This window comes from Dipteris shenzhenensis, chromosome 6, assembly GCF_047967505.1.
Source record: "Dipteris shenzhenensis isolate YYH24624 ecotype China chromosome 6, Dip_SZ_1.0, whole genome shotgun sequence".
Lineage (NCBI taxonomy): Eukaryota > Viridiplantae > Streptophyta > Polypodiopsida > Gleicheniales > Dipteridaceae > Dipteris > Dipteris shenzhenensis.
Genome location: NC_141601.1, coordinates 662,247 through 688,810, shown reverse-complemented (window position 1 = coordinate 688,810; position 26,564 = coordinate 662,247). Strand labels below are relative to the sequence as shown.

Genomic DNA, 26,564 nt, shown 5'->3' with positions numbered 1-26,564 from the left:
AGCCATAGAAGCATTCTATTAAAACGGCTTTGTTCCTCCTGTAATAAAGGGCAACCAGCCGGTCAAAGGAGTAATGGTTGGCATTGCCCATGGCTACAAACCACAAAGTAGTAGCAAAGCCCTAGTAGGAATTAGGCAATCCATCAAGTGTCATGGATACAAGCTGAGAATCGGGGAGGACCTCATCAATATGTGCCAACTGCTCTTTCAAATCGTTCACACTGGTAAGATAGGCATCCACATTACCACCCTCTTCAAGCTTTAAATCCTTCAACTGCTTGCGGAGATAGGCAACCCTAGCCTCATTCCGCGCTTGATATAAGGAGGCAAGCTGATCCCGTGCTTGCTTAGCTGTCTTGCATGAACGGATATGAGGGATAATAACCCTTGTCATTGAAAGAGCAATGAAGGCATGTGCTTTGGCACCATGTCCATCCCACTGAATCTGCTCTTGAGTAGGAGGCAAAGTACCTGTAGTGGAAGTGGCAACTGCACCAGAAGTAGCATTAGACCCATCACCAGATGAGCCTGAGGCAGTACCAGATGTACTAGAAGTAGGAGGTCTAGTGGGTCTTACCTTAGTGCCTGTAACAATATTCCAAAGATTCTTGGCAACCAAGACATGCCCCATCATATAAGCCCACATGGGGTAATTTGTGCCATCAAGTTTGTCCTCATACCCAAGCATCCCAAACAAATCATCCTTATTGCCAGCCATAATGCAAAAATGCAAGGCAAAAGCACCAACTGACAATGTAAATGAGAGGAGTGCAATCTCCCAAATCCAAAGGCAAATTACTGCACAAACCTTTCCCATTGCAAATGTGTGGCTGTCACAAGGTGTACCTGCTGCAAAACGCATGCAATGAAAGGTACCAAAAGAAGCTGGAAAATGGAATTACAACAAGAGTATATGGCTCCACAATTGTCAAGACCTCAAGTGGAAGTTCCCACAAGCAAAGGCCAGCAGGAGAAGGCCTCAAAATGGGAGCTCTGAGCAACATCAACGTGAGAAGATAATCTTGCAGCCCGAGGTAAAGGAACATTAAATGAGAGCAAAAGGGCGTAAGGAGAGGTCTCCAAAGGGCAGCAGCAAGCTTCAAAACACCAAGTCGGTTGAGATAGGGGTCCCAAATGCAGCAAGAAGCTCCAAAATGTGCAAGGTGGCTTCTTCGGGTGCTCCAAAAGACTGCAACAGATACCGAGGGGTGCTCCGTACAGTTCCGCACTGCAGCAACAAGTCCGTACAGTAAGGCGGCTGCCTTAAATGCTCCGTACAGGTCACACATGTGGTTGGCGGCTGTCCGTACTGTAGCACCAGGGTATTAAATGCTCTGAAATGTGAACCAGGGCCCCAATGAAGCACCTATGACAGGCGGCTATGCTGCAGTAGCACTGAATCAGACCTGTACGGAAGCAAGTCACACGTGTGAGCATTTATGAGCCATTGGCTGCCAAACAGCTCCAAATGCGAGGGCTTGAGCTCGGGGAGGCAGCCAATGGCTGAGGGGAAGGACCCTAGTCTGCTCTGATACCACTGTAGTCTAGGGTAAGCAATGGAAGCTCAAATGGTGAAGCAATGAAGACAAAGACGAGCTGCTGTAATGAATTTCTGCAATAGAGAAATGAGTACAAAGTACACCCTATATGATGAAACCCTAGGACAGGGTGTTCTAATGGTACTAACTGTACTGACTGGTACATGTGCTAACTGTACCAAGTGTCTTAACTGCCCCTAACTAGGCCTACAAGGCACATACCAAGGAATGCGTGGCACCTATGGATAGCCCATAGAATGGCCTACAGTTACACATTGGGAATAGGCTAGGGGCAAGGAACCATAGGTTTAAACCATGGGTGGTGAATGAGTCTAGCTGTTCAATAGATGCAATTATTACCTAGAGAATGTAAGGGACGTTTACTCATGTACTTATTCAATTAGCTTGATAAACACAACCAAGGGGTATAGTCGCAAGGGATGCTATAATGAAACATTGGTCAATGTTGGATCTATTATTTTAATAGTCAGGAAAGTCTCCTTGTAGAATCATCATGTGCCAGGGCGTGTAGGAGGCTTGCTGAATGCTAGGTCATGGTTTGATCTAGTCCTCACGCTTGGGGCTGAACTTGTAAAGATTCTTCAATTGATTCAGTTTCTCGACCTTTGGAGATTTGCTAACCACTTACATTTCCAACCTTTAGTGGCACCACGAGTTTCCAGCCCCAAGGCTACTTATTCTTAGAAACAAGTTGTGTGTTTTTAGAGCCACATTCCATTTGTTTGTAGAAGCTGGAGGTTTCTGAGTCATGAAGCTTGTGAGTGTGCAAGAAGCTACCGCTGCAGACAACAGCCTTCTCTCTTACTCTTTGTTGTTTACTCAGAAAAGGGATCAGCAGAATTCTGTGCCGCCTCCTCTTCATCTGAATTATCAAGAAGTTAGATTTGTTATGGGGAGAATATTTGTGGGGCAGATTGTTTTGCGTTAAAAACACTTTTGAATTTTGAATGATGGAGGACCCCACAGTTACTACTTCTGTACGAACTTTTATGATTTAGAACACTGTGCTATTGCAGGTTTTCCAATGTGACGAGACGTAATGAAATATTTATTACGGAGGTGGATGGAAGAACAGTCTTACTTGCAGATGGTTTGTTGGATCAGGTTGCTACAACGATACAGGTGGAATCCTTTGTGTCCCTTTTGAATTAAAATCAATCTGTGGATTGTTATCTGCTATGCTGAAGTGATGCTCATTGTATTTCTGTTAGTTGTTTATAACCATTAGATTCAATCAAAACATCCGGGAGGAAAGCCTGCATCTAGGAAGGATGGGTATTGGCCTGCTTATATTACTCGTGCTGGAGAACACACACACATAGAGGTTGGAAACGTCTGACCTTGTGGCGTTTATTCTCTTCAACTTTTTGAATCATTAAAATTTTCTGCATATGCTGGCCCTTTGTATTTTAAACGCATGTTATTAGTATTAGATAATTGTTTGCCATGTAATCATTTGAACTTGACCTGTTGCACGGAAGATAATGCAAACATAGTGACGATAATGTTAACATTGCACATTGCGGAAGCATGAGAGAGAGAGAGAGAGAAGAAGAAGAAGAAGAAGAATATATTATCGTCCTCTGAAGACCAAAACTGGCCTATGGGACCTGAGCAATACAATATCACAAGTACATGAAAGCTCCTCCCGAAGATGGGAGGGTGGAAAGAGAAACCACCTTCTAGGATTCAGGTGGATTCCTATGCTTGAAGAGCTTATACACAAATGTTCCTAAAGCTGAAGGTGACCCTTTATGCAGCAAATCAGCCAGTTTGTTATGTCCCTCAAGGAGGTGATTGAACTCTTCCCTAATGTGTGTATAGTGAGGGCATATCATTACCATGTGTTCTTCTGTTTCAACCATACCTTGATCACATAGTTGGCATATTCTACTCTCCCTTGGCATCTTTTTCCATCCCCCTCATTGACAGCATGGAAAACAGTCCCAAACAGAGGGGTGTGTCAGGGTGGAATGGAACACTTCAAATGTGGCAAGAGAACCCTGTTTATAGGGTGGGAGTACGGGCTGCAGACAGCCGACCCAATCACCCTGCTTGACTGACCCAACACGTCGGGTTTCAAGAGAGCCCTATTTATAGGGTGGGGGTAGGGGCTGCAGACACGTAATCCAGTCAGCATGCTTGACCCGACCCAGGTCAGGTCGGCTGACCTGACTTTGGTCAGCCAAAATGCTGGTCTGGTTAGCCCCAGCCAGCTGTCAGAAAATTAGCCTGAAACATGCCTTTAACCAGCCCTCTAAGCCCCCCAAACTAACTGAGTGACCTACTCCTTTCCGGGGCGGGCACACCCACAAAAGGCTCTCACTCTCCACATATGAGATGCTGTTAATTCTAACAACCTCTTCACAGCTCATAGTGTGCAAAAGTCTGAAGAAGAAAGCTGATGGAAATGCAATCTTAGATTCGCTCTTGGCCTTAGACTCACAATCCTTGCCCAGGTGACCTCTCTTTCCACAAGAATAGCACCGGGTTCGTCCTTTCTTCTACACTGTCGAGAGTGCCTGATCACCATTAAGAGACACCTGCAGCTTACCGGGGGGACAGGAGAACAGATTCCTCCTTCATGAGAGAAGAGTAGAGGTTATCAAAGTCCAATTGAGATGTCATGACCTGGCACCGCAAAAGTTGACAAACCATATAATACTCTGATGAAAGCTTTGTGAGGATAAGTGCAGCCAACTGAAGAGAGGGTAAGGAAGCACCCATTGCCTATAGCTGGTCATGGATGACCTTGGCCTTCATTAAGAACGGCTGCATCAAGCTACCTATAGGGAATTCAAGTCTGTAGAGCCGACCCTGCAAAGTGACAACTTGCATAGACGAATCCCGGGCATAGAGATCCTCCAACTTAGACACCCATTGCCTATAGCTGGTCATGGATGACCTTGGCCTTCATTAAGAACGGCTGCATCAAGCTACCTATAGGGAATTCAAGTCTGTAGAGCCGACCCTGCAAAGTGACAACTTGCATAGACGAATCCCGGGCATAGAGATCCTCCAACTTAGACTGCACTTCGGAGGCACTAGTCAAGGTTTGTAATGCTGAGGAGACTTCCTTCGTAATGGTCTGGAATGTGCCTTGGAGTCACGCTCCTCCCATTCTTGCAGTTCCTCAAGGAAAGCTTCTCCCGGTCAGTGTCCCAATGGATCGAGTTCTTTGGACATTTGGGCTTCCACTCGTACCCCTGATCGATTTTCGAGAGGCCTTTGCGATTGAACTAGATCTTCATGTTCAGCTTCCAATGAGCATAGTTGGATCTGTTGACTTTGTACTTCGCGCTCGTACATGGGGGTGCCATGGATCCACCAGTCCTCACACACTTGTGCTGAAAGAAACACCCTTCTCCAAGTAGTCGCTTGTGTCGGTACTAGCCACGCCCTCGACAATGGTTCACGTTCTCCTTGAGCTGTCCATGCTACACTATATTGTGCAATCACCACAAAATCAAGACATGGGTGATGGTTTCATCCATGCGTGATGCAATTAAGGGTGTGTAATCAAGGATAGGTCAGATATGGCCTGCGACAATATCCTAGATTCAGCAACCAGCAACCTTTGGTTTGCGTCACTCCTTCCCGTGGTAGATTGTGTCAGCCCCACACTCTCCAGGTCCAAGCCTAGGCTTCTAGATGACCTGATGATCTGATACGATGTTAACGTTGCACATTGCGAAAGCATATGAGAGAGAGAGAGAGAGAGAGAGAGAGAGAGAGAGAGAGATTAACGTCTACGGGAAGCCTCGCGGGCCTATGGCACAAAGTGACACCAAAAGGGAAAAACTCATACAGGCCACAAAGGGCTGAGGCAAAGGGCGCGCTAAGACCCTTTGCTAAGTACTGTGCTGAAATAAATAGAGCTCAATGGCTCAAGCAAAAACAAGTACAAAAATATATATCATATCATGTGCTATCTACTATCTGGAGTAGGCTGAGAACTGGAACCGGAACCGGAAACTCAGAAATCGAAACCCGGCACTGTGGTGGCTCATCTATGAGCGGTGAAAATGTCTCGAATCTGAGTCTGTCTAGTTGTCTCGTGTTGCGGTGTCAAAGGGGGGGGCGTGGTCTCCTCGATCTTTGAACGTGCTGAGCTATATTCAGAGTGATCCCTCATCTCGGGCAGTCTCCTATGAGGAAAGCTGCGATAGGGCGAACCTCAATCGAGTGTGCTTTGGGCGCTCTCAGTGTCGTGGATGGCCTTTGCAATCCTCTCTCGGTAATCTAGACTCTACAATCCTCTCTCGGTAATCTAGACTGCCCGCATAGCAACTAGCTCCTCCTCCACTCCACTGAATCCTGGAGTTGACTCGAATGCATAGAAATCTGTGATGTGCCGCTATATGTGGTCAGCCTTTGCATCCTGTGGTGTGATCGCCTCCTGCTGCTCTCTGATCTGTCGTAGCAGGGTCTCCCTGTGTCAGCACATCTGAAACCAGGCTCTAATCACTCAGAGGGCAGTGGAACTAAACCTCTAATCACTTCAGCACTTATTTACAGCTCACAAAGCATATATCACAACCATTAACCATTGCATGATCACCATTTGGCATTTACCCATTTGTTCACAAACAAAACCACTGAAAAAGGGATGGGGGCTAGATTGCCCATGCTCAACAAACATAGACAAGTGCATCCGATTGGCCCCAAACACCGTGGCACCCCTTTCGGTATTTCTTTATATTTCACAGTGAAATGATTACAAGTTGCATCTGGGAGACCTTCCCTGCAACTGAGCACGCAGCCCCAATTCATTGAGCCTTCGCAAGGCTTTCAAGCATAGAACACCATCACATAAGTGCACTTAAGCCATAGGCTCAATCCAAAGGCATTCTCTTTTTCGAGTGCAATTCCATTGGCTGTCCATATGCAATCACACTGCACCCCATCTGCACTCTCTTTGAGTGAGTGGTTTCCAGATAGCATTCATGAAGCTTTTCAAAGCTCCAAAATAAAATCAGCAAAGTACCCAACCAAAGAATGATTCATGTAGCACTGCCTGGGCACCTGTGAACCAAGAAAGAGGCGGCACACGAGGCCAACCAATAGCTTATGGCAAAAAGAAATTGCAGCAGCAAAATCACAACTCACCAAGCCCTGAAAACTGGAACCAATTCCTCAATCGCCAAGAAGACATAGTAGCCAATGCCCAATTGCATTCTCAGCCAAAGAGGAGTGCAAAGGCATGAAGAAAGAGCATTTACAAGAGCCGACCAGCAAGAATTCCACTGAAAAATGCGAAAGGAAGCACTTCTGTCGCGAAGAAGTGGGAGTTCTTGGGCTCAAAAGAAGCGTACTTCAGAGAGGAATGCATTGAGAAGGTTTTGGAGAAGTTTCATCGCCAGAAAGTCATCCAAAACTGAGAAAAACCAGTCAACCAGCACGTGGGAGCACTCGAAATTCAACAGAACAAAAAGGTTTAGAAAAAGCCACTTTTGCAAATTCGACCAGCAAAAGAAGTGCTCAGCTCTGCCCGTTCTACCAAACGCACGGAGGGAAAAACATATTACTGCGAAGGGGGAGGCAGAGGGGAAGCCATCGGGCCAAATGGAAGTCGAGGAATCCAAACGGGTGAGGAGTTATGAAGAAAAACGGAATTCAGCTGAAGGAGGCTGAAAAACCAGTCCAAAATCTCAACAAAGGGAGAAGATGAGAGAGAAAACCACACATGTGAAGTTTAGAAAGCCCGGGAAGGTCGAGGAATGGCAAAGGAGCATGTAGAAGGCACTAGAGCCACTTGGAACTCTAGGAGGGCCATTGAAGGTACATGGCCCTCTAGGGGGTCCATTAAAAATGCCACGTCATCATTTCCCAACAACCACTCTTTTAATTCCTTGGAATGCCTTTGGGCCTAGGGATTAATTACGCTTATGTGCTAGGCACCATGGCGTGTTTAATTACACATTATTAAGCCCACGCTTGGACTTTTAAAACCAAAGTTGTCACGGTCTTGTAGTACATTAAAGTACTTAGAATTTCACGCCCCTGTGACAGCATCTCAAGCAGATAGAGCCCAATGCAGACCTGGTCATGGAAGTGGATCAATCGTGATAGTGGATTGAAGCCACTCCCATCTTGATAGAGACAGTGGTATCATCCTCAGATCTCGTAGTAGGCTAGGCAGGTGCAAATAAAGTATTCCTCTGTCTCAACCACTCCCAGTGCATAGCGTGCAGGTCCGCTGCTCTCTAGGTATACGTGCTGCTCTCCTTATCTCAATCCTTAGCTGATGGGATTAAACCCGCATCTGCCCAATGACGATCCTCAATGCATGTGAGACTCTTCTGTTCTCGAGATATAGGGGTCTAACGATGGCTCCCTCCTTTGAGACATTTAGGAAATGGTCATGGTAGAACTGTGTCTTGATGGGGAGCTCCTGCGATCTCCCCCCCAAGCCCGAGACGTGTGAAGCTGGAGAAGGTATAACCGTATGATACGGTTAATCTCATCTTGCGGGATCGACTCAGGGGGTGCATCCAAATTATACTAAAGGGGGGGAGGCTGTCCATCTGAATCCCGTGTTTGGCAAACCATATGGATATACGTGCATACCATGTGTCCGCCCCACCCTCAGCTAGTCGCTTGGATGACTCTAGAGCCAGTCTCCAATGAGGTAAGTCCCAGACTCTATGGATGAAAGTCACTGTCTGAAAGATTTGTAGTGGCGTCATGGCGAACTCTGCCAATACTCTCATGCGGGACTGAGGGCTTGCTATGAATCATCCTAGATCCCATGGTCACTTGTAGCCGCTGAAATCTCTTCCACACTGCTATCGGTAGATCACATCCCCAGAAGGGTGCTGCATACATGGTAGTTGGTCGCACTAGCGTATAAAAAAGCCAGCACGTCGTTGGTGGATCCTGAAAGTGTGTCTGGAAACATTGTCTCTCCAATCGGGCCAGAGCACTCTGTCCCCACGTGAGTGGTGCCTTGGATGCATGTGTCATAGTGAAAAGGGGTCATGTGAAGACTGCTCCCAAATACGTTTAGGACTGCACTATCTCCATTGGCTCGGCTCGATAAGTGAAGCTGGGTCATCGGGTTACTGCATGTGAGGTGTTGAAGACCATAACCTTGGTCTTTTCAAGGTTGATTGTCAAGTCTCTCTCTCTACAAAACACCTCTAGGGCCTCCAAGTGTCTCTGCAGCCCCTCCGCTGAGGCTGAGAGAGAGAGAGTGAAAAACAATCCCAAATAGAGGAGTGTGTCACGGTAAAATGGAACACTCCAAACATGGCAAGAGAGGCCTATTTATAGGGCGGGGGTAGAGGCTGCAGAAAACTGACCCAGTTGGCCTGCTTGATCTGACCCAAGTCAGGCTGGGTTACCCGACCTAGGTCAGGTTGGGTCCAAGAGAGCCGTGTTTGTAGGGTGGGGTAGGGCCTGCAGACAGCCACCCAGTCAGCCTGATTGACCCAACCCGGGTCGGGTCAGGTCCAAGAGAGCCCTGTTTATAGGGTAGGGGTAGGGGCTGCAAACAGGTGACCTAGTCGGGGTAGGTGTAGGGGATGCAAAACAGCTGACCTAGTCAGCCTGCATGACCCGACCAATGAAGCATGTTCCTTCTGCATCTCTCCCACAAATGCTGCATTATAGAAGCTTGAGTTTCTCAATCAGCTTTGTCACCCTTTGTGACCTTCTAGGTCCTTCTAATGGGGTTCTTGTATCTCTGAACCTTTTATTAGATCCGTGCTCCATCTGGCAAGCTTTTCTCTGGAGTAGCAGGGGGACTTTATTCCTCAACCACCTTTTGCTTATCCTTATCAAAAAACTCGTTTATCTTTTTTCAGCCTGCTTGCCTGTCATCTGGTTATTGTTCCAATTGAACCTTAGGTTTATCCTCTTCTTCAATTTCAAGAGTGAATGGCTGCTGTTTTTCCCGTCATCCAGTTTAAGTGTCATCAGATTCAAAGAACATATCTGTGCTGATTATGAGCTTTCTGGTCTGCGTATCATATAACCTATATCTTCTGCATATCCAACAAAAATGCGGTTTGCTGATTTTTAACTTTAACTTCTCCTCTTCTCATTTGGAATACGTGCATAAGCAGTGCAGCCAAAAATCTTGGGATGTTTACACTTGGCTTTCTGCCTGTAAAAGCCGCCTGGGGTGTATTCCAGTGACAGCTTTTGTTGTTTCTGTATTGAGTAAAATTACAGCTGTATTTACAGCTTCAGACCAAAAATATTTGGGCACATTTCAATCTTTAAGCAATGCCTTGGTACATTCTAAATTGTGCTGATTATGAGCTTTCTGGTCTGCATATCATATAAGCTCTATGCTTTTTTCTCTTCTGCGTATCCAACAAAAATGCACTCTACAGATTTTGTATCTAACTTCTCCTCTTCTCATTTGGAATACGTGCATAAGCAGTGCAGCCAAAAAACTTGGGATGTTTACACTTGGCTTTCTGCCTGTAAAAGCCTCCTGGGGTGCATTCCAGTGACAGCTTTTGTTGTTTCTGTATTGAGTAAAATTACAGCTGTATTTACAGCTTCAGACCAAAAGTAGTTGAGCACATTTCAATCTTTAAGCATTGCCTTGGTACAGTCTAAATTGTTCAATTTTTACTCTCAGCCACCCCATTTTATTGATGTGTGCGAATGGTTCGTGGTAAAAGAAATTCAAGATTGGTACTCTGTTCAGAATGGTCTCTTGTTCCGAGAGGGGGAAGTTTGCTGCAAGATGTTCAAGACATGAGGAAAAAGTCATTTTTGAGTGTCATGACATCCCTTGTGCAAGACACAATGGCATACAACAAATGTTGGCTTTGATCAAGCACAGGCTTGTCTTAGGTAGAGACACATGGCTGTCAACTGCTCATAGAGCTTCAGCTTATAATCTAAGTCCAATTCTTTGGTAATTCACACCTATCATTATTCTATTTTTCCAAGGAAAGAGAGGAGAAATTCCGTAATTAGCAGTTTTATATAAAAGGAACATTCCTAGTGTCAAAGCAATTCTATCTAAGTCCAACTGTCTGGTAATCTGCATCTGTATTAAGAGAGGAGAAATTTCTTAATCAGCAGTTCTATATAAAAGCAAACTTCCTAGTGTCAATGTCCACTCATAACATTACTTTCCTCCTATACAGATGAAGAGTATCTTAAACTGCTAAGAATTAGCTTATGGAAAAACAGATTAGGGCAGCAAAATCTGGAGACAGCAGTCATAACTGGCAAACAAAAACTGGGTCAGCACTTATTCTCTCATAAAAATATAGGATTCCTCACAACCAACCTGGATTATACCTACGATTTCTCTAGGTACAAGCCTAGCAAAATTATAAAACCTCTTAAGATTCATCCTGACAATGAAGCAAACTGCCACACAAAATATTGCAATATCCCCAGTACTGTCAGAATACAGACATCCATATTATGTGTAAAGGCATGTTATGAACATCACCACCTGCCTCTAATCTGACAGTATAATCAACCTTTGAATGGAATAAGTGTCCAATCCTCCTATCCTATATATATATATATATATATATAGAGAGAGAGAGAGAGAGAGAGAGAGAGAGAGAGAGATTAACGTCCGCAAAAGGCCTCGCGGGCCTATGGGACAAAGTACGAAATCAAGTAACTCATATAGACCACTGTGGGCCGGGGCAAAGGGCTCACTAAGGGCCTTGTTGAGTACTAACATGCTATACTGTACAAAATAGCAAAAAAGTAGCAAAATAGTATGAGGGTGGCATGAAAATATCAAGTGCTCAGAGCTAGAGTCCCAAGTGCATGAACTGGCTCCACATATCTAGGCTCCATGGTGGCTCTCTGATGAGATGCAAAGAGCTCACGTATTTGCATCTGTCGGGCTGTCTCCCGTGGTGGTGGAGGGCGTGGTCTCCTCGATCTCTGGATCCGATGGGCTATGTCAAGGGTGACACCTCGCCTCGATTGATCTCCCTTGAGGAGAGCTGAAATAGGTCGAACCTCGATCGTGTGTGCTCTGGTCGCCTGTCGCGTCGTGTACGTTCTCTGAGTCCCTCGTCCAGCAGTGCTCTGTCGGCTCTCTCCACCGATCCATACATATCTCATGTCGGCTAGCTCCTCCTCCTCTACCCCAGAGTGCCCTGGAGCTGAGTCAAATGCATAGAAATCCGTGACATGTCTTTGCGCTTAGTCTACCTCAATACCCTGTGGTGCGGTGGTTCCATCCTACAGCTCTCTGATATGTTGCAGTAGCGTCTCTCTGTGTCGTCGCATCTCCATTAGGTAGAGCTCAATAAAACCTGGCCTTTGAAGTGGATCAGTCGTGAGAGTGGGCCAAAGCTGTGCCCCTCTTGAAAAAGGCAGTGGTAGCGCTCTCAGATCTCATAGTAGGCTGACAGACACATAGAAAGTGCTCCTCTGTCTCGACTGCCCCCATCGTGCACAACCTACAAGTCCGCTGCTCTCTGGGTATGCCTGTAGTTTTCCCTGCCTCGATCCTCAGCTGATGGGACGAGATCCGCATTTGTCCGATGGCAATCCTCAACGCATGTGAGACTCCTTTGTCCTCGAGATATTGAGGTCTGATGATGAGCCCATCCTCCGATACTCTCAGGAAATGGTCATAGTAGAGTTGGGTCTTGGTGGGAAACTCTTGGTCCCCCCCCCAAAAGTGTGAGATGTGTGGAGTTGAAGGAGATCTAACCGTATGATGTGGTTAATCTCATCTCGTGGGATCAACTCGGGCGGTGCATCCATGCTATATTGAAACGGGGGAAGCCGATCCATCTGAATGCCGTGATTGGCAAACCATGCGGTGATGCGTGCATACCATGCTGTACCGACCCCCCTCTCTGCTAGTCGTATGGAAGACTCTAGTGCCAGTCTCGAAAGGCTCTCGCGAGGTAGGTCCCAAACTTTGTGGAGGAATGCCACTGTCTGAAAAATGGCATCAACCTGGAGAGGGGTCATGGCAAACTCTGCCTGTACTATCTGATGGGGTCTGCACAGCCTTGTACACTGCTCCGTACGCTTGCTGATGTCAGCGCCTTCTGTGCGCCTCTATTTGGGGCCTGTTCCAGCCCGTACACCTGTTGTGAAGTTCTGTCTTGCCAGGTCAGATCCAGGGCTACATGCCCCACCATCTCTCCTGCACAAGGTCTCTTGTGCTGTCCACATGACAGCTCATGTGCTGCCCATGTGGCAGTCTATACATCCCTAGGTCCACCTCCCCAATGTTCTCCTCATATGGGGGCTTACAGATGGGGAGGTGACCATTCCAACACCTTCTCTCACCGACACATCCAGGCCCAATGCCAACACGTTGATGACGATGCTCCACTAACTCCCTGGTCGTAGTCCTATATATGCCATGCATCCGCATCATAGATATGAGTGGTCTCAGGTGTGATCTGAAGAGGACAGCTACACCCCCAGACCCTCATTTCCCAATATCTCTCCTCATCTCCATCCTGTGAACCGACTTCTATGTGTACCTTGTCCGAATTTGCTCCTCCTTAGAACACTTGAGGACTTACAAGCATTGTGCACTTGCTCTGCTAGGTCCTCTGGGCCTCTCTGCAATCCCAAGGGCAATACTAAATGGACTGTAATGCCGTGAGCCATCATGGGCATCTGGGATCGGCACCAAAGGCCTATCACTAGGTGTTGATCGAGAGTGCTCCATGCTACAAGGCCTACTCTAGGTGTTGGGAGTCCTCCGTGCTGGAAGAGCCAAAAGAAATTGAAATTCTCTCTTCTAATTGGATCTCTAGAGTCGTCTCCTGAAAATGAGTTTGCATGTGTATTATAGTGTAATGCCAATGGTCCCCAATGTACTCTCTGAGCATTGGAAGCTTTGAATTTGGGCTTTTCTAGCATTTTTGACTCTGTAGTTGAAGAAGGATGGTGCCCTATGGGGAGAAGGTCAAGTTGGGAAAACCAAAGATTGTTGCATCGTATACATGTCTGGGGGTTCTCTTCTCGGGCATGATCCTCATGATGTGACTCGTTTGAGCTGAGGGTATACTTGTTTGAACTGAGGGTATGCTACATTAGCTAGACTCGAGCATCAATGCTTTCACTCGCATTTTCAGAACCCTTGTACCAAGTTTCTCCTATTTGATTCGCTTGTCTATCTAGTTGGGATGTATGGTAGTCTATTTCGAGGACAGACTTATCGGAGACAGATTGGTCCTACATAGAGAGACTTTAGGTTCCACTTCTTGCTCGACTGATCCACCAAAAGCCCTTGGCCCCACATCACGTGGGACCAATGGTTGATGAAAAACATCCTCTTGGGATCCTGGACATCATTGACATTTGCCATCACAGCCCCCTTACATTGGTCCATACCGCCTTATGCATGATGAGCCAGAGCAGGGTTGACATCTTCTCCGGGATAGCTTTTGACCAAATAAACAGGAGGAATCTCCGCTTCCAGCATCGAGCGGAGTTCCAACGAGCATTTAGAATGGGGATCATGTCTCCTATATCATCGAAGGGGGTAGGCACAGGAAGCAGGTGGGGGGAGAGGATCCAATTAAAGGTGTAATTAAGAACCCCGCCTCCCTTCCACTGTATGTTTCCATCCCAAAGTGCTAATCTTGGTGACAAAGAGTGCATCTTGATTGGTGAGTCTGAATTCTCTTCTGATCTCTAGCAAACTTTTCCATCTGAGTTGTCACTGTGCCACAGCCCCAAGATTGGAGGCCCTTGTTGTAAAGCGTTTCTGTGTATTGCGGAAGTCCATATGGAATCCAGACGCATAAAGGATCCTTTCCCGGAGAACAGAAGTTGAGATTTGATTGACTTGAGCTGTCCAAAGAGATTTCCATAAGGCACTTCCCTTTGTTGAGCAGGGTTCGGGGCAAAAAACAGTAGAAAGGATTGGGTATCTTTTCCACCCCTTGGCTTTGACAGGTTGGATGTGCTTGAAATTCCATGCAAGAAGCGAAGCCCAATCAAGCTTAGGGCTTAGGAGTACTTTGAGAATCCACATTGCAGCCAGTTTCGCCGCCACCTGTTTGATGTCCACTACCCCCACTCCTCCTTCACTCTTGGGTGTGGTACAAAAACTCCATCTAACTTTGGGGATCCTGTTTGTTCCGCCACAGGAAAGATCTGCATTTGGAAATCAGTTTGTTCAATCGTGCCCAACAAGATGCACTCTTTGTCTGATTGGTGTTTCCATCCCAAAGTGCTAATCTTGGTGACAAAGAGTGCATCTTGATTGGTGCATGTTCACAGCCTTCCCAGATATTTACAGTAGCCTCCAGGAGGTGCCTCCCTTTTATCAAACCCTTATGTTCCTGCATAATCCATCTGTCCATCTTGTGTTGAATCCTTAGGGCTAACGCTTTGGCGAAGATTTTGTAGCTGTAGTTAAGCATAGCTAGAGGTCTCCAATTTTTAATCAAGTCCTTTCTTCCTTCCCTGGGAATCAGCTTGATTATTCCACTGTTCAGATGTTCAGGAAGACACGAAGTAGAAACACTTTCCTGCCACACCTCTAGGAGCCTGGGGCCTACCCAATCCCAAAAGACTTTGTAAAACTCAACCGGCAGACTGTCCTCTCCCAGGGTCTTACCGTCCTTCATGACAAGCACCGCTTCCTTGAGCTCTCTCAGTGTAAGAGGGACCTCCAAACTCTGATGATCTAGACTTGTGATCACTCCTTGTCTTGCAGCCTGGCATCTGTTTCTTGCTCGTACCACTTCTTTATCTGACTGCATAGTATTTGACAGCAGGTTCTTAAAATGTTCACAGATAAAGTCATTGTTTTCAATGTCAGACTGTGCCCAACTGTTTGTATTGACTTCGAGAAGAGGAATTTCCTCAACAGCTCTTTTCCTGCGAATGATCTTGAAAGTTTCCTTGGTGGGTCTACCAAGTTTACCTGCCTACCATCTTTTGGTGTATAGTCTAGCTGAAGAATATTTATGAGTTCTAGCCTAGCAAGTTCACTCTAATCTGAGCTTGACTATCCCTGCGCGCATGAGCTTCAAGGACATCGAGTCTCTTTTGGACAGCATCTAGCCTCTTATGGTGGACTTTATCTTTGTGCTTTCTAGCCTGCTTTAGTATTTCCTCTGTTTTAAGAACGTTCTGTAGCCAAAAGTCTGCAGCTGATTCATCAATGAGTCTGGGGGCAGTCCACAGTTCCTTCACTTTGTTTTGCACAGTTCCTAGCTGGAAAAGGCTGGGGTCAGCCTTAAACCAAGATGAGGCTCTACTTCTTGACCCAAAGTCGCACTGAACCAAAAGTGGCTTGTGATCTGAAATTGAAAGGGTGGAATAGACAATGATTTTGGAGTTAGAGGTGGATTGTAGGAGATTCTGAGAGAGATGGGCTTTGTCAAGCCTTGCTTCTCTCCTTAACTTCCCTATCTGCCTGTTGGACCATGTTAGGTCCCCTGCACAATTCATGTCAGCCAAGAAAAGAAAATCTTTAAGTTCACTCCATGATTAGAGCTCATATCCTCTTATAGTGGTGCCTTTACCATCTGTCCGTGCTTCTTTCAACCATGTTAAAATCTCCTATCAAAACAGCCTCGTCACATAGATCTGATAAGGACTGCCAAGTAGTGCTTCTCTCACGACAACTTGTGGGGGCATAGACTGACACTAGCGAGAACTTGATTCCTTTGAGAAGGCATTTCATCAAGATCCATCTATCAACCACAACATCAAGAACGCTCTGGGAATAGTGTGACAAAATTCCAATAGCGCACCCTCCTCTACCATCTTCGTGGGAGGTGGCATACCAAGTTCTCCTCTTATCAATACATCTGAGTCATGCGACTAGAGTGTCTCCTGTAGTTTTAACCTCTTGTAGAGCCAGAAAGGTAGGAGAAAGAGATTTTCCTTTCAGCCAAGTGGCCAAGATACCTGCCCTGTTGGGGTCAGTGAGACCACGAATGTTCAGAACAGGAACGAAATGGCTTTACTTAACATGCTTTTTCTGCCCCTTTTTGGCCCTGGGGTTTGGGCTACTTGTATGCGCAGAAGGACCTTTGGCTGTCGAAAGCCTCCTCTTGCTGTGTCCCGTGACCGTAGGTTTACATTTGACCAGTATATCTTTATCCGCTTGAGGAGGAAGAGGAAGATCTTCCTCCGAGTCATCCAGGTTCTCTGTTAACATATCATCACGCTTGTTAACTTCATCCTCAAAATCCTTGGCACATTCCTCTCCCGGTTCAGGCTTGGGAATGAGCTGGAGGTTGGGTTCAGGAACCGTCTCTGATAACGCCTCGAAAGCATTTTTCACTGGGATGTCAGGAGTAAGCTTGGGTTCGGGCTGCGGGAACCTGAGGAGGTTTTGTGTTCCCTTTGGGCTTGGTTCGCTTCAAGGGATAGTTCTTAACTGTATGGTTAGACAGTCCACAGAGAAAACATGAATTTGGCAAGTTCTTGTACAGAACTTTTTGCTCTCTGATCACTCCACCCCTGCGATTGAGGATTACAATGGTTTCAGGTAACTCTTTAGCTAGATCTAGCTGCACGCACACTTGAGGGTTCACCCTGGGATTAATGAACTGCTCTCTTTCGACACTGACTACCTCACCTAAGCTGCTGCATATTGAAGCAGCTTGATTACATAGCGAGAAAGGAAGGTCAGGAAGCTCTACCCAGACCGGGAGAATAGTACGTGTGGCTGATTGCGCACTGTCTAGAGTCCATGCAGAAGGACTCTCGAAGCATACTCAACTTTTTCAAAGAGAAAAATGAAGTACCCTCATCTTAGGAAGCGGATATTGGTGACCAAGTAACCTCTCTACTCCAGTTGGTTCGAAACCAGTTCTCAAGAAAAGGGATGCGGACCATGCAGGTACCCGATGAGTGCACGTGATTCAAGCCATTCGACAGATTCTTCAAGAAGATCTTCATCAACCTGTGCAAAAACAGCTTTACCTGATGCAGTAGTTGTCCTCTCTCCTGGAAGGCCTGTTGAGCTCGGCTCTTGAAAGTCTCGTGGAGCTTCAGGTGCTCGGACTCCAGTCACTGTGCTATCGAAGAAGGGGACGTAGGATTTGTCTCTGTGGGTGTTCTTGGAGGACGACGGACCATTTTCTTGGGACGGCTTCACAGCTTTGGTCTGGGTCCCGTGCTTTGCTTCGTGTACTTCCTCTTGTCCGGGAGCTGCCAGAAGGTTTTTTCGTTCTCTGACGGGAGCTGAGAAGAAGCCCCCTCTATTTTGCTGGAGAGCCCCCGCGTACGAGGAGCTGGGTGCTGTGGCTTGTCCAGAGTGGCGAGAAGTCGGTGCTCCGAAGTAGAAAGCACCATGACCTGCTGACTTGCCCAACCCGCTTCCTCCCCGGCCTGAGAAGGTAAAGGTGCTACCTCGCTCAGCGGTTCCTCCTTGGGAACCAGAAGGAGCTGCCTAGATTTCTCTACTTCCGCTGTCTCCAACATTCTACTGAGGTGGAGAGGGGAAGTTGTCGACTAGTGGAGGGAAGGAAGCGAGATCAGTGAAGTCAGGACCTTTGTATTCCTTTCCAACAGAAGGTCGAAGAGGCGCAGCCACTGTCACATCATGCATGAGGAACGAGGGATTCTCTATGAGTGTCGCATGTGGCGAAGTGAGCATTGAGTGAGACAAAAGGTCGAGAGAAGGCATCTATAATCGGGTCTGAGAGGAAGGAGAGGGAGCCTAGATTGCGAAGGACACATGTCACCATCACCGTCCTCTATCTTCCGGGTTTCCCTCTCGCAGCAATATTGCGGTGTATTTATTTATTGTCTTGTTCCACACACCAACCTTGGGGTATGGGGACCCGTTTTTAGTGGCCCCACCGCTTAGCTTTTATTGTATCTTGTTTTCAAAAATCTCATAGACCCTTCGGCCTTTTGGAGATGTTAATAAACTTTCTCTCTCTCATGGGTCCCAAGGTAGGTGTTGAGGAGGGCACCATAGAGCTAGATGCACCATGGATAACCCGAGTCAAGAGAGGGGTGAGGATTTATGCACCATTGCCCCTCACTATGCCAACAACTTTGATTGTGTTGAGAATAGCATTCACGATCTGCCCTGGCTTTGTCAATCTGAGTAGTCTCCAACCCTCAACTGCATAAAGGACTCGCTTGCCTCTACAGATAACCTAAAGCCAATCAAGAGGGATAGCTGTGTCAATTTGTAAGGTGCATTTGCGAGTGCCCCGTAAGGCTTGGGTGATGGTGTGCCACTTCAGTGAAGGTAGCTCTTCTGATAACCCAAGAAGGGAAAAGTCTAATATGGGCATTTGTGAAGATCCATCTTGTGCTCAAGAGCCAATCGCTGCCTCAGTGGGGACTGCAGCCCTGAATTGGCTGATTGAAGAAGTCTTTGCAAGCCGAGGAGTCCTTTGATGACCAACTTACCTAGCAAGGCTTTTCACCCCTCATGTCTAGTTAAGATGATTGGGTCATGTGTGCCATCAGATGTGGACCAAAGATAGTTCTGTATCGATATCATAAGCTGACCAATGCACGAGGATGAGAAGCAACAAAAGGAGTGACTTACCATGCAGAATCTTGTAAAACTTGGTTCACCATGAGGGCTCTGGAGGCTAAGTAGTGGAGCTTCAATAGAGGAAAGTCCCCTTGATGTTCTCCAAAACGGGAAGAAATTGTTGGGTAGGGGTCACATCAACATCTACCTTGCATCCCAAATATCCGATAGTGTACCCCTGTCTATCCATCTAAAACCAAGCTGAATCCCCCAACCTGGCGTATCTGCATCATTGACCCAAATTCCAGTTGATGAGTGCACCTGCTGAAGGCAGATAAAGAAACAGCAAATTGCTCCTCAATCCCTTTTAGTATCAGCAAAGCTGGGTGCTCCACGCTCTAGTGGCCTGCCTTCTAAGTTTTTAATCCCTAGGTTGGTAAATAAAAGGCTGTGCTGCTCCTTGTTTACCTGGTGGTTTATCCTTGTCATCTTGCATCAATCAAGGCTCACCTTGCATATCCTCTCTGGTATATTAGATACACATTGTACAGGTATCATGGCATACACTTGGCACTGCAGGGAAATTGAATTAAATGCATATTCTACATATCCTCTTCTATACAATCAATACACAAATGATTATGCATGTATGCAGCACTGTCAATGATATATTTTGTCAAATTCTGAAATAAAGGCTTCATGTATGTGCAGTAAACATGATTATAAATATGATAAAACATATTTTATATTCTTCTTGATTTCAACTTGTTTGTGATTGTAGGTGATAGTAAATATCAAATCAGACAATGAAGGATCGCTGGCCAAACTGCAGGTATATATTTCGGTTGACATGACTTGTGAGAATAAATGAATAAGGAGCTCAGTTCTCAAGCTGATTTAGTCAGAATTGTGTGTAGGATAACTTGATGATACTAATCCTTGTTTATATGCTTTGAAAATTAGGCCCAAAGAGGAGGCAACATTGTTTAACGCTATAGTATCGTGCTGACATAGAGTTGTAATGTTTTTGGCATGGAGAAGAAAGAAAGAAAGAAAGATATATTAACGTCCGCAAGAGGCCTCGCGGGCCTCTGGGACAAAGTACGGAATCAAGTAACTCATACAGACCGCTGTGGGCTAGGGCAAAGGGCTCACTAAGGCCCTTGCTGAGTACTAAAATGCTATACTAGTACAAAATAGCAAAAAATTAGCAAAATAGCATGAGGTTGGCATGAAAATATCAAGTGCTCAGAGCTAAAGTCCCAAGTGCATGAACCAGCTCCACGTATCCAGGCTCCATGGTGGCTCTCTGATGAGATGCAAAGAGCTCACGTATCTGCATCTGTCGGGATGTCTCCCGTGGTGGCGGAGGGCGTGGTCTCCTCGATCTCTGGATCTGATGAGCTATGTCAAGGGTGACGCCTCCCCTCGGTTTGGGTGCTGGTCTGAATAGTATGGCTTTTCCTAATGCTGGTAGTGTGGGGGATAGAGTGAGTGCTGTTGTGCCTTTTGCCCAGGCACTTGTTTATGACAATTTGGCACCTTAAGGGAAGTTGAAGGACTTTAAAGAGGCAGGTGTAGTCGTAAAATTTGAGACATTTAGTGGGGTGCATGACAAACTTAAGGCCTTGACCTTTTTGCAGCAGTTCGATGCAACCTACACAGGAGGGAATTTCACAGAGTCATCCAAAGTATGCCGGGCTGCAAGTTTTCTAAAGGAGAATGCACTTCAGTGGTGGACCACTATGCTTATGCAAAACACTGCACCAAACACATGGGTAGGTTTCAAGCAGGTGTTTTCGGCTGCGTGGCTTACCACGACTTTTGAAGTGGATATCATGATTGCTTGGCATGAGCTGAATTTCATTAATTGCCGCAATTTAGAGGAGTATAACATCAAGTTTTGGGCGGCTTTGTTGCCCGTTAGTTCCTACCGGCTTGTTCCTTTTACTAAGCAGGCTAAGAAAATATTGTTGTGGGCTGCCTAAGGACTTGAGAGACTACTGCACGAAGACTCAAGTCTCCAATGTGTCTCAGCTTATCAAGAATGCTAGCACGGCATATGCTTTGATGTAGGGGAGGACTTCTAGATTCAAAGGTGGACAGAAGCAAGAATCTAAGAATGGATCTCGTGGGGATAAGTCTGATAGAAAAGCTAATCCTCAAAAGGATGAACGTAATCGTTTGTCTCAGAGGAACGACGCGCTTTATATGAAGCTGGCAAATGTTTTATTTGCAAAGAGGAGGGACATCGGTCTAGAGATTGTCCCAACTGTAAAAGGAAGGAGCCGGCTAGTGACACGGATGAGCCACGGAATGTTCCGAAGGGCAAGAGTTCCTGATTCCACAACGGGTAGTTTATGGCTGGTTTTGTTTTACCACGGTATATAGGTACTTGTAAAAAGAATTTTGTATGGCAGAGTCTACCACTCTTTTTGGCACCCGATTTTGGATGATGTATACGGTTTGTAGGATGGTGTTTTCCCTGCTACTTTTGGATGCTCTTTTGTCATGAGGTTTCGACAAAATGAGATTACTATTTTTGTCATGAGGTTTCGACAAAAATAAGAATGCTATTTTTGCCATGAGGTATGCATGTTATTCTTGTCATGAGGATGCGACAAGATGGGAATGCTCTTTTTTGTCATGTGGTACTTGGTTTCGACAAAAAGAGAATGGATTCCCTTAGACCTTGGTTCTAGATGCGCAATTCCTGGAAGTGGTCTATGTTGTGCATCATTGGCCGCGATGTACGTGGTGTACTAGTCACAGTGGGTGTACTAGTCGCTTGGTTTGCAATGCTATATGAATTTGTTATTTGTAGCTCTACAAATCGTATATGCATTGTTGGTGATCTGTTGGCGGCATGGTTGGCTGTCCACTCAGATTTGGATTTGATATCTTAGGTACTTCACAGGTTCATGATGTACCACTAGTGTGGGTCTGAAGAGATGGCCATAGGTGGGTAAAGCATGCATGAACTATCCCTACGAAGTACAGTCTGAGTATCTATGTGCATGCATTAAGTGTTTGCATATGCTCATGATGTACCACTGGCAGTGGGTCCTTAGGGATAACCATATGTGAGGTGGATCGGACATCGTGAGGAGCATATTGTTTGTGTATGCATGTATGCATGTATGTGGAATGTTTGCTTGTCTTTTGCCTAACAAACATTATAGTGTTTCCACTTGGTTTTCTTTTGCAGGCAATCGAGGACGTTTGCCTTCTTTCAAGAGGGGGCTCTATCATGAGGACGTGAAATTATGGGACTTTTGATTTGCGACTCCCGTAATTTGCGCGTGACTTCCTTGAGCCTCTGGGGCGTGAGGGTCCGGCCATGGAGCGGGACTTGGGGAATTAAAATTCCTAGTGGGCCCTTGGAAATAGTAAATATGCGCCCAGTTACTAGGCAATTCATTCCTAGGGCCAAAGTATACAACAGGGGGGCCAAAAGAGTGGTGCAATTAAAAAACACTACTTTTTGGAGCCTAGGGCTTTAAAAGGGGGAAGGGAGCCCTTCTTTAAGAGGTAGTTGGCCAAATGAGTTCGAGAGGAGCCAGATCATCAGTTTCAGGTGTTCCAGAGCCTGCCAGGGAAATTCGTTTTTACCCAAGGCCCAATTTTAGGTGATCCAGAGACTGTCAAGGAAATTTGTTTTTACCTAGGGGCTAGCTTTAGGTGATCCAAAGCCTACCAGGGAAATTTGTTTTTACCTAGGGGCCAATTTCAAGTGATCCAAAGCCTGCTAGGGAAATTCGTTTTTACCCAGGTGCCAGCTTCAGGTGATCTAGGGCCTGCCAGGGAAATTCGTTTTGACCCAGGGGCCAGCTCCGAGTGATCCAAGGCCTGCCAGAGCAAATTGCAATTGATCCAGGAGCTTGTTGCAAGTGGTGATTTCTGCCAGGGTGTTTGTTCCAATTTGCGATTTGCTTTTGGGCTCTTCCAGTGCGATTGGTTCTAGGGCTGTTTCAGGAGTTTTGGACTTGATCAGGCTGCTCCGGGTGAACTGCGACTTGCTTTTCAAGGCTTTTAGTCTTTGTAGGAGATTTCAACCTGATTTTCTAGAGCTTTCTGGGTGTTGTGGTTGGTTTTGGTATCTTTCTAGGCGTGGGTGTTCTATTTCAGGCTGCTTCTAGGCTGTGCCAGGGTGGAATCAGCTTATCTCCACAGGATCTAGGGTTTTCCAGCCTAGGTGACCTTTCTTCTGTGGATTCCGGGTAGAAGAAGGCTTGTCTTTGCCCGCTTTTGCCATTCCTTGATTGGTTGCTGGCTAGTTATTGCGTTTGGGTTTCTTTCCTCGCGAAGAAAGGTTGATTTATGCTGTTGGGGAGTGGCCAGGGAGGCTATAGATTGAGGCAACCCGCTGGGAAGTGTTTGGTTGTTTGATTACCAGAGTTAAGTTGTTGAGGGGGCTGCCTTGCAGTTGTTCAGCCGTGTTTGGCTGGTTGGGCACTTGGTTGTGCAATTGTAGGTGTGGGTCAGACAGGCGATGCTATTGGGGTCTTTGTTGCATACTTTGGTTGGCTGAGGATACAGGATTGTCTAGTGATTGGATGTTGTTCGCCGTTTGAAGTTGAGCAGGAAATTACAGGGTGGGCTGGACGGGGAGTCTGCGGGCGTTGGTTTGCCTGTGGTGCAGCTTTCCAGAGACCTTTGTAATCAGCCGCTTGGCTTCAAATGAATGTTAAATAAATACTGCAAGGGGTGCCAATATTTGGGGCCAATCGGTGTTCTTGTTTCTGAGTAGGAGCTCTCTAGCTCCCCTGTGATTTGTTTTGTGGTGCATATTTACTTGTCTATTTACTGTGTATGTTGTAATTAAGTGGATCCTACCACCCTTTACGTTGTTGAGGGTGGTTTCACCAGACATGCAACGACCTACAATAGACCTATGCCAGGCCTATGCCAAGCCAACGCCAGACCTGCTATGACCTACTACAGACCTACGAGAGAGAGAGAGAGAGAGAGAGAGAGAGAGAGAGAGAGAGAGAGAGAGAGTCTATTAACGTCTACAAAAGACCGAAGGGTCTATGAGACTGAAAAAAACATCGGATACATGAAAGCTAAGGGTGGGGCCACCAAATGAGCACCCTTACCCAAGTCTGACGAGAAAAAAATGTAATACATCGCGCTATCGGTGCAAGACACCCAAAATGACGAAAAAACACCAAGGAGAATCCCCTAGCGACCTACCAACCAGTCAGCCGTGCATTCGAGTGGCTGGAATTGTGTGCTATTTGTGGGACCAACTCCATCGGACGGCTGCCTGAGGTGAGACAAGAGGAGCTTGTTTGATAGTGGCTCGAGATCGGTGAGGGCTGATGTCAAGGAGGAAAGTAAGTGATAGATTGCTGTTGACACTTGGCCTATCCAGGTCCATCCCTCCTCCTCTGTACTCTCCGTGATGTGGCGCGTTGTGTGACAAGTGCTATCGTCACCCCAGTCGTTTGTCTCCCCATGTCGAAGAGAGAGGATATGTCTATGCTCCTCATGTGAGTGTTCGGGTTTGTTGAATTGTGCACTCTGGCTCTTTCCTGCACCTTGGTCCCATGCTATCGTTGGTTTGGGTCTACTGAGAAAAAATCCGTGATCGTGCTCTAACTGGACTCACTCAGTTCCTCATGTGCTCTGCTCTATGCTTGTATCTATGCTTGTATGCTGGTCTCTGTGTTTGTAGGCCTCAAGGACAATATTGAGTTAGATGTGCTAGGAACTCTCTGTGAGAGAGAGAGAGAGAGAGAGAGAGAGAGAGAGAGAGATTACCATCTTCGAGAGGCCTCGAAAGAACAAAAAAGAAAAAGGAAACCCATACAAGCCACCGTGGGTTGAGGCAAAGGGCTCGCTAAGGCCCTCCATGCAATAGTGGGATCCCCTCCTCTAAAAGATCTGATCATGTCATCCATCCTGTGCAAGATGAAAAGCCGTCTCTTACAATTTGTCAAGCAACGTGATATGCGATGCGCCTAAAGTGTTGTAAGGTGCCTAAAAGCCCGCTCGCATATGCGGTGAGATCTCATCTCTTGGCACTCGTCATCACCATGGGTTATGGGGCATCTTCCCAGCTAGGTGACTACTAAGGTTTTGTCACTAGGACAAAACCTTATCTCTCACTCTTTGAGTTGTACTCTTTTACACTCTTCTATTGCAACTCAGCTCTCAAGCTTTCAGCTCTCAAGCTCTCACTCTCTTGCTCTCTCTCTCTCCGCAATCTCTCACATTTGGTATTAGAGCAATTGATTCTGCTCCCTGCTTCTTCCCCGTTCAGCTCCAGCCTACAGCCCACGCTCCTGCTGCTACCTTTCGTACCTTCAGTACCTTGTCGTACCGTACCATGCCGTACTGCTCCTGTTGCGTCCGTACCTTCAGTACCTGCGTGGTCATTGTACAACTCGTCGTCCGTATAAGTGCCGTACAGTCCGTCGCCAGGCGGTACGGTTCGCCGTATAGTTTCGTACCTGCGCGCACGGTTCATTGTCACCATCCGTACGGTTCGTTGTCACCGTCCGTACCTGCGCGTACAAGCCGTACAGCAGGTCGTCGTCCCTGCTTCCGTACAGGTCCTCATACGTTTCTGCACCGTATAACCGTACCCGCTGATCCGTACTTTGTTCCTCCGTACAACTGTACCCGTTGATGCGTACTCTGTTGTACATCCGTACATTCTAATCAGTACTCTGTCGTACAGTCACCGTACCAGTAGATCTGGTGGTATTTGTGCAAACATTTGCAGTCATTTGGGTATTTTCGGGTTCATTGTTGCTTGTGAAGCAGACATTGCAGGCAGATTCAGAGGTTTAGCAAAAAATTTGGGGCTTTCTGCTGAAATTGCAAAATTTGGGGCTTTCTGTACTTCTGCCCCTTTCTGGTTGCAATTTCAAGCTCGAAATTTGGGGCTTTCAGTTTTGCAGTACAATTTCTTGAAGAAATTTGGGGATTTTGTAATTACACTGCAATTTCACAGTGAAATTTGGGGCTTTTGCAGACAGAGCGCAATTCTTGCAACATTTGGGGCTTTTGATCAATTTGCCCCTTTCCGGTTGCAATTTCAGGCCTATTTTGGGGCTTTTGTGTTGGGAGAGCAATTTCTGGAGTTTTTAGTTCATATTGCCTTTCTTGAAGTGTTTTGCAGCACTTTTGGCAGATTCTGGAGAGTTTTTGATGCTTGGACAGATTTCTGATAGTGCAAGTACAGAAATCTGAGTTGCATTTACAGCCAGTGCTTGGCTGTGTTTTTTGGGAGTTGTGCATTTCATTCCCAGTAAGGGAATTCAGTTTTGTATGTGCTTAAATCTCTTTCTCAGATATGGCCCAGCAAAATCAGAATGACTTCCAGTTCGGTGGTCTTTCACAGAAAGACAAGTTGGATGGTACCAACTACTCCCTCTGGAGTTTTATGGTACACAATATTCTGGTTTCTCGCAATTTATGGGATTATGTGAATGGGGGTGAGATCCGACCAGCAGGTATGGCACCTAATACCCCTCCTTAGCAAGGAGGTGGAAGAGGTCGTGCACAGGGTGTAGCTGCAGAACAAGTTGTTGGTGCAGCTATAGCCACTACTCCAGAGCAGAAGAGATGGGATTCACGGGATGCCTTAGCTTTGTCATGCATCTCTCTTT

At 46.4% G+C, this 26,564-nt stretch overlaps 1 protein-coding gene across 4 annotated transcripts in view; it reads left to right on the top strand.

Annotated features, from left to right (window-relative positions):
• Positions 1–26,564, top strand: part of LOC147900614 (uncharacterized) — a 155,743-nt gene that overhangs the window by 14,428 nt on the left and 114,751 nt on the right. For 3 of the 4 annotated variants that reach the window (XR_015541205.1, XM_087376237.1, XM_087376236.1), the window contains exons 3-5: positions 2,576–2,681; positions 2,788–2,883; positions 19,724–19,774. Coding sequence is in view for 3 of the 4 variants with exons in the window: in XM_087376237.1 (XP_087232363.1) it covers positions 2,576–2,681; positions 2,788–2,883; positions 19,724–19,774 (253 nt within the window). In the remaining variant the exon portion in view is untranslated. The remainder of the gene's footprint in view (positions 1–2,575; positions 2,682–2,787; positions 2,884–19,723; positions 19,775–26,564) is intronic. The other variant, XM_087376238.1, reaches the window with a different exon arrangement.